At 41.1% G+C, this 10377-nt stretch overlaps 1 protein-coding gene across 2 annotated transcripts; it reads right to left on the bottom strand.

Moving 5' to 3' along the window:
- Window positions 1–253: 253 nt before the first annotated feature.
- Window positions 254–10209, bottom strand: LOC139299044 (uncharacterized). 2 transcript variants are annotated; one of them, XM_070921917.1, is made up of 13 exons: window positions 9918–10209; window positions 9464–9532; window positions 7284–7308; window positions 4422–4508; window positions 4188–4327; window positions 3964–4083; window positions 3800–3845; window positions 2220–3180; window positions 1961–2078; window positions 1770–1835; window positions 1553–1654; window positions 1198–1456; window positions 254–945 (listed from the first exon to the last, which is right to left on the bottom strand). In XM_070921917.1, the coding sequence occupies exons 1-13, from the start codon at window positions 9969–9971 to the stop codon at window positions 689–691; spliced, it is 2304 nt and encodes a 767-aa protein (XP_070778018.1). In that variant the 5' UTR covers window positions 9972–10209; the 3' UTR covers window positions 254–688. The 2 variants fall into 2 exon arrangements, with proteins under 2 accessions (XP_070778018.1, XP_070778019.1); XM_070921918.1 differs by lacking the exons at window positions 7284–7308; window positions 9918–10209 and adding an exon at window positions 9788–9838.
- Between the last annotated feature and the right edge of the window lie 168 nt (window positions 10210–10377).

The raw sequence follows: 10377 nt of genomic DNA, 5'->3' as shown, positions 1-10377 counted from the left end.
CGATGACGTTGTCGTTACGTTCGCTGAGCAACGGCGTCAATCTTCTACAGTTCTTCATTAAATTCACTTAAGACCTTAAGAAGATAAAAGGGATATGGGCTAAATGATCAATGTATTAAGTCCCCATAATTATTAGTCACACTGAAACTCAAGTGAACTGGTAAAAACTACAATGACAATTTTAATGTGGCAGTTAATGGAGCCAGTTGAGCAATGTCCAATTGCACTGTGTAACAGAGATACAGTAAAAGATATAAATGCTGCTGCTGATAATAACAGGCAGAACTGACATGACAGATTTTGTACCAACATGTTTTAATGTCTTCATTAAACTCTAGTCCATTTGACCACATTATGTAGGCAGTAAATAATTAAAAATAAATAAATTAAGTTGAATACAATTAAATGTGCTGCACAGTTAAAGACTAACAGTATTACCATTCTTGCTGCTGGTGACAACAGTATAATGAAGATTTGAAAGACATGACAGTTGCAGTAGACAAATGTTTTAATGTTTACATATTTTTACATAAACACTCACATTTTTACTTGCACCAAATTATTCACAAATGTCTAAAGCAAATAACCTAAAACAAGGACGAGGGACATTTATCATCAATTCATGTTTTCAAACCAAAATATTTCATTAAAAGTATGGATATTTAGTTTACAGAACTTCTATGGAAATCTATTTCCTTGCCACAAGCTCCAGGAGGGTGGAGGTAATTTTGTCCAGGTTGTTGGAGTACCGTGGGCCTCTGTCCATCCTGGGTCCTCGTTCCATGTGGAGGGGAAGTGCAGAAGAGTGGGAGTCCAAAAACTCCTCAGCAGCAGGTCGGTATTCACGAGGGTGCATGGGTTCTTGAAATCTTTCAGGATAACGTGCTGGCTCATCTGGATGGGTAGCATGTAGTGTCCGGGACATTTCAGGCCACCCAAAAACCTCTGAAAGAAATATAATAAAGGAAAGAGAGTAAGAGGAAAAATGCAGACTTATTTTGATAGAGCGAACCAGAATAAGTAGCTTCTTGATCATCACAAGATTTATCACACAAACGTGCACACTTTGCCTCCAGTTATTATGCATAAACTTAAAATATTACAAATATATAAGACAACAAATATCAAATCAAGAATAATGAAGAATATTTCGATATATTATAGAAAATCATACATTATATACATGTATGTATTTACCTTCATAACGGCTCCTGTTTGAGTGTCTGGGTTCCCCACGTACAGGATGGTGGTATTCTTGGAGCTGCTCTTCAGGTATATGCTCATGCTGCTTCCAGCCTCTTCCTCTGTGATCTTCTTTAAAGTAGAGGTCTTCCGGTCGTCTAAGGTCTGAATCTTCTCTGAGGATTGTCTCATATTGGTGTCTTGGAGACAGCTCTGGGTCAGGCGTGAAGTTGTTGTAGTCTTTGGAGATGACTGCTCGACCTTGGCTATTTTGCTACAACAACAAAAACACATGCTTCTTTAATTATTTTAAACTGCTTTGCAGAGAGGCAGAGAATTAAACTACCTGTTCAATTAGAAAGACACATACCCCGGCTTTCTCCGATTTTTTGGTCTTGAATTCTTTCAGGAGGTTGCAAAGTTTGCTCTTCAGGAAGTCAGCCTCTTCTGCATTCTCAATTTCAATGTTTTTCTAGTAGCAAAAACGTGACAAGGGAAGAAAACATAGTTAAGCCCCCTTCAATGAATGGCTGCATAACAAACAGGTCACTGCTACATGTGTCGCAAATACAAATTCATGATCTTACCAGCATATCAAAGACACCCCCTGACTCAGAGTGTCCTCTTTGGTAGCTTTCAGTATGATGTGGGCTCTAAAAAAACAAGTTCAGCATCACTACAACAGTTACACTACATAGCCTCTAGATTAGTTAGAAGTGTGACATAGCAGGTTACTAATGTTAATCACAACTAGTAGCCTAATTTTACAATGAACTACCTGTGATTCTATGTAGCGGTCAGGATGTTGTGTTCCATAGATTTCAGGTCTCAGCGGGACACTAACTGGTCTGGGACGGCCCAGATTTGGATTTGGAGGTCCATACTCACCACTGAACCTTAAAGCAGAAATCAAACACGTCCAGAAAATAATGTAAGAAGATGAAAACCCAAAGCATTCAGTCAAACATTATAAAACATTTTTAAAAAGGTATCCGAGCAATTTTTACAGATAAACTACCCGGTCCATTATCACTCACATCTCCTTTGTCGTTTTCACCTCCTCTGCAGTGGCATCAGAGAAACGACTCTTTCTTTTTCTTTTACCGTGTCCCTCATTAGCAGCCCCTTTCAGGAAGCGCCTGAATGGCTCTGGGATGTCAGATATGGTCCTGGTAACTTCCACTCGTCTCTGGGAGGCAGGGGGTCCTGTTCTGCTTGGCCCAGGGTTGGCAACTGCTTCCCCTTGATGCGGTTCTTTCATTTCGTGGCAATAATCTCTGATCATATTAAACAAATGGTCACGCGACCGGTCACTCTCCATAGGTGTGGGAAAGCTCCTCCTCTTGGCCTCTGGTTCACTTGACCCCTGCCTACCTGCTATATTCATACTTTCATGTCTACCAGATTCCCTGTCCAGAGACCACCGGTTGCCTTCTGGGTACACCGGCTGCGAGGGCTGATACTCGGCAGAACGAACTCGCCCACGCCTAACTTCCTCAGAGTAGAACTCCTTCAGCTGATCCCTTTCGGGGTAGGGCCTTCTGTAAGGAGGAGCCTCCTCTGGGTAATACTCTTCATGCTTAGCCTGGTCATGGGGCATCTCCACCCTTGAATCATACCTGGGAACACCACCAGGCTCAAGTACAGCTCTTCTTTGTGGATCTTCAACATATTCCTCTTCATACTCCCTACGATAATCGGCATCCATATACTCTCGTCTGTGCATATCACCTTCCCTGTAATCTGCCCTCCGCTGCTCCTCTGCCATACGGTCATGGCTGAGAGAGTCCTCCCGTTGGTGCATCTGTCTGTCTCTGTTCGACATGTAAGGGTCTTCTGGATGGAATGGGGGTGTATTTGAGTAACCTGGGGGATACCTCCCTCGGTGAGAGTACTCATCCTGATAGTCACTGAGTTCTGGTAGGTGTGATGGCACATCTCGTTGCGTCAAACTCTGTGAGATATTTCGGTCCCCATTTTGCTTCTGCCTTGGAGGAACTAGGAAACAAGAGCAAACATAGTTTAAGTAAGTATGGACACATTTGCATATTTTCTATAAATAGTTCCTTTACAGCTGCAGTGGCCCTCAACTACATGCAGTGACTCAAACTGTTCAACTGCAGGTGAAATTAGGCCCTCAGGTATTCTTCTGATTTACAACAGAGGTCATTTCAACATTTGTTGAGAAAAATATTACATGTAATATTTCTCGTATGAGCAGTTTTCTTAATTGGGTAACTTTGATGTGTCCCATTAGATTCCCTGAAAAGCATTAAATGCATGTCACAACTTTAAAAGAACTCCCAGACACCTACAGTGGCACTGACTGAAATATTTATGTTTTCATGTGTGGGTGTGTTGAACAAATTCACGTTAGTTAATTATTAGGAGGGCATTAAATTGGCCGGGCAGATATATTAGTCGAGAATAGCTTGTTGCAGATACATTGGTATCAGTGTATATGTAGAGTTTATTTTTCACCTGTACTCAGTACACACACAGTGTCAAAATACCTTTAAACATTTCTTAAAGGGATTCTCAAAAATAAGGTAAGACATGATAATTTGCAGATATTGATACAGATAAAAAAAAGAAAGAATTCACAGCATGAATGTACCTCTTGAGCTATTTGATTTGCCCTCCAATCCCTTTTTTGACATCAGCTGAAACACAAAGAAGGAAACAATGTATGTTACTCTCAAAATGATTTTGTTATGATTTTAAAAGTACATATTATTCAATAATATTCAACATGGTCTGGTTGAAATCTGTATGTCCCACCAATGGACTCCCTCTGCCATCCTGTCTCTCTATTATCTCTGCTCTGGCTCGTATGATTTTTCCTCCTTGGGTTATTATGGATTGTTTATCCCAAGTCACCAAGTCTGGCCGTTTCAATTCCTACATAAACACAAAGGTTCTTGGTTAATTTTCTTCATTAAAAAGCTGAGCAGACACTCAAAAGGTCCCACTGGAGTTTTCTGAAAATGTTCACGATGCTTTACCACATATTTCTGCCGGTGTTTACGTCCAATCAAATGACGGACCATTTCTGATAGATTTGAAGTCTGATGACATAGTCTACATGTGTATCTGGGGCCTGCTTGTGGGTCATTACAAGGCACTTCGTCCAAATAGTTCAAACCTAAGAAATAAAAGCAGAAAAAAAGTTAAATAGAGATCAAATTAACATGGAAAAATATGAAAATTGTCCACAAAAATCGTGTCAGGTTAATCACCAATGATGGGCTCATCAAGCTTCATGTAATCCAGATATTGTACAATGTCCTCAAACACCGGTAAGTTGTGCTGTCTGACAGCGAGCCCTGAGAAATACAAACACTGGTAGTTAGCAAAAGAAAACATTACAACAGAGAATGCATTTTGCATGTTTGCAAAATGAATTGCCTCAATATGCACTTGATGTCACAACCATCTCCCTTTAGCCTCATTAGTGAATGATCCCACATTCCATGCATCTGACAGTCCAAGAGGTTTAAGGGATAAGCAAAGACTGCAGTTCGCATACTGACATCATACATCTGACTACTGCAAATGAGTAACCATACATGTTTTTATGTATGATCTCCAAAGTTTCGTCTTTGAACACCTCAAATTCTGCTCTACTTACATCAGCAGAGAAATCATCCCTTTGAAACAAACGTGGGGCGCAATCTTCTGTATCTCATGATTCATGGTGTTGCTGCATGAACATCTTCAGGTAAAGAAATGTTGACCGAGATGATTTTATGGTATAAAAATAGTTTGCAAAAAGGTAATCTCTGGTGAGGCATTCCAGCCTTGGCCTCCTGTGACATCCATCTCATGACAAAAGCAGCTAAATGCTGATGTTACCTTCATTACCAACAGTAGGTGAAATTTTGATTTTTCCTACCATCCAGAAAAAAATGTATGTACACTTCAAGTATGAGCATGCCACAGCTCTTTGCTCAGTTCAAACAAACAGAAGCCCATTTTTCTGTATTTGAGCATATACCACATTCACCAACAGGTAAAACTGGAACATGCTACCCCAGGCTGCACATAAGCAAAAGTGCGCAGGCGTCGCTTGGAAACATTTTTGTGGCTTAGTGGTTTCTTTTATACGAACAAGGAAAATTAACGTATTTTTTCTGTTCCGTTTTGAACCCACACAGCAACAAAGTTGGATCAAACAATCAGCTTGTTTGAAGTGTGGGCTTGCACAACACATTGGTGACATTTGATGTGCGCATCAGCTTCTCGGCGAGCCTTTGTGACCTACCGTTACCCATAACACCCTTCTTCCCACAGAGTTGTTGATGAGTGGTGATGCACTCATTGATGTTCCAGCACCAGAATGATTTATATAATCGCCAAATTTAGCTATAGTACGTTTTTGGGCAGCCATGTAGGCACCAAGAGGCCTGTACTGCCCAATTTTGTCCAAGTGCCACCCATTTGAATAATGGGTGAATGAGTGACGTTTATGAATAACATAAAGTGTTAACTCAAAGGACACCAGCAGAGGGCACACTCTCAGCTAGCGTGCAAGAACAGGTCTCAGGTCAAACTCATAGAAGAAGATTGTGGGTGATGAAGGCTGACTTGTGTAAATGTACATCTTTGTAAAGATGGCGAAACAGAGCTCTTTATATATTTTATCAAGACACCGTACCACTAAGACAATGAGGAGCATTCTCAAAGCCAGCCAGTTGTGACCACAGACTCCAAATTGACAAACCAGGCTACACAGCAGAAGTAGCCTCTCGCCAGCCCAGCTCACAGCGCGCTGAGCCGGGCTCACCTGCAATCCAAGCCCCCGGTGCCATTGCATCTGAGGCTGGATCCAGTCCAGGTGGTAGATCAATAATCGTTCTCCCGCTGGTAAATGCGTGAGCCTGTCAGCCCAAATTGAGGTAATTTTGTACGACACGATCAGTGACTGATTACTATACAAGACTATATAAGATGCTTCTCATCCAACGAGTAAGTTAACGTGACACAAAATGTCTATGCCATAACATTACCGAAACCCGTACACATTATGGGATTACAGTAGTAGACCCTGAAGAAACTGATTTTTTTTGCAGCACATAATAGGGAAGGAGAAAAATGCTGCCTATCCAGGTCAGGTTTTTGACTCTCGTCTTTCCCCAGCATGATTCAACTACCAAAATCAATCATCTCACCGCTGCCAAGACAAGGTGCACAGAACGCCTGTCCTCCACCATCAACAGGATAAAAAAAAAAACAGGTCATGCATGTTGACATTTGAACTGACAATCAGCTCGAGTTAGCTGCACTCTGGCTAGCTGTGACCAGTTTGAGTACCCAGAATGATATTCTTTGAGAATTTATTATGGCAATCAGACGTGCTGGATTCATACAGCTGTTGAGCCATTTTGGCTCTCTGGGATACTCTTACCTCTGCAAACTAATTTGGTTCTGAATAACATCCAACATACATTAGATGCCATGTAGGAGGACAAGTATTACACTTGAGCGATTGTTAGAACCAAAACCATTGGCACTCATCTGCTGCAAAAGCAGCCTCCACTCTTCTGGGAAGGCTCTCCACAAGATTTTGGAACTTGGCTACAGCCGCAAGAGCATTAGTGAGGTCGGGCGCTGGTGTTGGGCGATAAGGTCTGGCTCATAGTCGGCGTTTCCATTCATCTCAAAGGTGTTCAGTGGGTTGAGGTCTGGGCAGGTAAGTCAAGTTTCCCCTTAATTGAAACCAAGCCAAAGCATGAAAACAGCCCCAGACAAAAAGTACATCGAGGTATGTAGACATATTTTTGGCTGTACAGCGCAAAGATCAAGATCAGAATTTCAAGTTTTTATATCTGACTAACTGCTGGTACACATTTTCAACACAGTACGATCCAGTCCAAACGATGACATGTCCATTGATTTGTTTTGAGTTCATAACCATTCTTAGAGGATCACAACCATTGATGGATCTAGACTAAAAATGATGTCCATTAAAAACAGGCAACAGAATAGAGTGACCTCTGTTACCTTTGTGTGTGAACTTAATTACCTGCCAGAATAGACAGCAAATATACTCAAGGCCAGAAAAGAACAAAATGACAAGGCTGAGGATGAAGTCTACTTACCCGCAGCAACAAGGACATCCTCTTTCTGCCAGGAACGAAAGGAGAGCAATAAAAATTGAGTCAATCAGTGCTGGGTAAACAGGACACTAGTTAGACTTCACTACTGCTACAAACAGAGAAAGGGTTATATCATGGAAACATGTTTTTTAACACATAATGTTTAACCAAAACCACAGCTCACTTGAGGTGCAGTAAAGGTACATATCCTCACTGGTTCATACACCCACTACAGTTTCATAGTGCGTGTATAAGGAAATAAAGTAAGAAAAAAGGAATGTGTCCTCCTACATGTCAGTTTTTTCAAATGGCATTTTTAAACATAACTGCATATATTAAGCCGCCTTCCTTGGAAGAGTTTATATTAACTGTTAAAGACCACATTTAATGTGAAAATTGATATCTGTATGCTGAGACGCAATATCCAGTTTTCTTCAACACGACCACAAGACATGGACCAATGTTCAAGGAACTTTTGCTTGCGCGCAGAACTACAGAGATTGTGTGTTGGGAGCAGTGAGCTCTGTCAAAACGCGGCTGACCACACAACAGTACTGTGGCTGAACGCATCCAGTGTTCATACACTGACAAAGGACTGAAGCTGCTGCACAGGTTGCAGTTGATTCACAGCATGGGCACAGTGTTAGCATCTGTAATGCTCAGTTGTCCAAGTGTTGTCCATGTTTATTAGCTGTGTTCCAGGCTTGACTTTCCAGCAGTACACAGTGTGACAGCATTTAGTGTGAAGTCAGTTGTTGAATCTTCCCAGCAACACATGAATCTTCAGAGTCTCTTGTGATTGTCTTCCTCCAACAACATAAAACCGTCGTATGCAAGAATATTTTGACATTTACATGCGCTTAACCACAGAGTGCTGCAAAGCCATAGCAGAAGATTGCCAAAAATATCACAAGACCCTGTACTGGCAGATTTCCAGAAGGAAATGTTCTATACAAAGCAGACACAGAAAATTGCCAGACCATCCTCCATGTGACACAAACCACTAAAAAGGACCTGAAAACAAAGTAAGAGGATCTCTCAAAAAATACTGTTCCCCAGTCATTTGACCAGATTATCTGATTCCATTGGAGATTGTTATCAAGCTTAACTCAGATCATTCCAATATTCTTGTAAAAGCATCCGGGATTTCTGGTTACCATGTACAACACCATCAACAACCATTCCAGTGATGTGATGTGATGTGAGAAAGAACCATGGTTATAAGCTGTGTTGTTGTAGCCTTGAGTCTCAATACTTGACTGATGTGGACCAAGAAAAACTGCAAGTTCAGCTAAAGTCGATGGCTGCTTCAGACATGAAAGGAGACATTTTGTGATGTAGAGCAGTTACACAGCAAGTTTTTCAAAAACACAACACTCGCTGCTCTTGCAAACAAGTTGTGTCCATCACGTGATGATGTGAGACAACATGAGGGAAACGCAGATCAAGTCATATAGGTCAGTCTGACCTAAGTGTTGCCTTCTTGTGTGCCATAAACTTACTGCAAGGTGCACTCTTCAAAGACACAGTGCTCCTCCAAAATGTCCAGGACAAAGTCTTCATGATGGTCAAAGACAAATGTTGGTAAGCATTCATTTTCCATGGTTGCTAAAGAAGTGACTGAACACTTTACAGTTATGGTAGCCAGGATACAAAATGTAAGCCCATATGAACAAAATGCCAATGTGCACAGAATTTCTGCTTCAAGTCTGACCAAGAGAAAATGTTGAACATCTTGCCTGCTGTCGTCACTGATCTGGCACTCTCTGTACAACCAGTTTATTCAACTTTGGCATATCAAGATGCATGGTGTATGGCTGACAGGACAGAAGTGAGTAAGGTCACAGGATATACAAGCAGGCAATATATCAGAAATAAAACATTGGAGAGGTTGTTTTTTTTTTTTTAAGTCCCCAGATGTTACAAACTGCTTGGAAAAATAGTGAAATATCACTTTCGGTTTGCTCCTTGTTTCCTGCTATGAGTTGTATCTTGAACCTGTGAAAGACGTGTGACTGACTGAAAAGAAAAATCAGCAGGTCATGGTAAAAACACTAGTCACTGTGAAGTGCTCACTGACCATTAACTTATAAGTCTATCACTGGGTGTTTTAGCTACGTTAGTATTCAACACAACTTCCACAGATTGCATAGCTTTCTGCACCAGTGAATGGTGCAGTGTACCTTTATATGTCCTGGTGTAGTCAGGTGTATCTTGAACAAGGTATCACCTCTTATTGATTTATCACAGACCTGGATCAAAAGAGAACACATAAATGAATCAGCATCATGGCTAAGTGAGATGGTTTGATATACAGTCAGTTGCCAGTTTATTACACACTGCTAAACTAAAGCAGTCTTTAGTCTACCCTCATAGCCATAAACAGGATGGATAAAATATACGATATGAAGTTACTGGTCAACAGCAAAACAAACTCAACCACAACAATAACCATTAAGTTGAACCAACATCTCTCTTAAACAGATTCAGAAAACAAGGATTATAACCTTTATGAAGGAGGGGTTTGTTTCAGGTCTGCTTCGGTGTACCTACTTTACTTGCAACTGAGTGTAGACACTCAAACCTTGCACTCGCTCACTTCATTTAGTGCATGTAAGCTAACGTTTGCTAGCTTACCTTGCATTCAATAAATTCAGCTTCCTCATCGTATGGTGTTTCGATATTGTCCATTATTGGATGTTTTGCGACTTTACCTTCTCACGAAACAGTTAGTAGCTTCACGTTAGCTAGCGTAGCAAGCGTTTAACTGGCTAGCTAGCGAACGCAAGCTAGTACGTATGTTAATGGCAATGTTTACAGTGGCAAAGCCGTTGTAAGCTCAGCTGTTAGCTAGCAATCCGCGCAGTGTTTGCTAACACTAACGAATTAGCATTAGCGTATGTGTGGTTTATATTGCATGTGGCCTTCAGCTACTTCTGTTTACACAAAATTGAAATTAATGATGATGGCGGCTACTTCCTGTGTGTTTGTGCAGTTCGGCCTAGGAAACTCACATGAGCGGGGTCGTCTGAGTACCGGGCCATCTGTTTAAAAAAACTACCATGGTATAAAAAACGAGCGCACCTAGTAGAAAAGT

This window comes from Enoplosus armatus, chromosome 16 (genome assembly GCF_043641665.1).
Source record: "Enoplosus armatus isolate fEnoArm2 chromosome 16, fEnoArm2.hap1, whole genome shotgun sequence".
Taxonomy (NCBI): Eukaryota; Metazoa; Chordata; class Actinopteri; order Centrarchiformes; family Enoplosidae; genus Enoplosus; species Enoplosus armatus.
The sequence above is the reverse complement of the archived record's forward strand: the minus strand, read 5'-3'. Positions and strand labels throughout refer to the sequence as shown.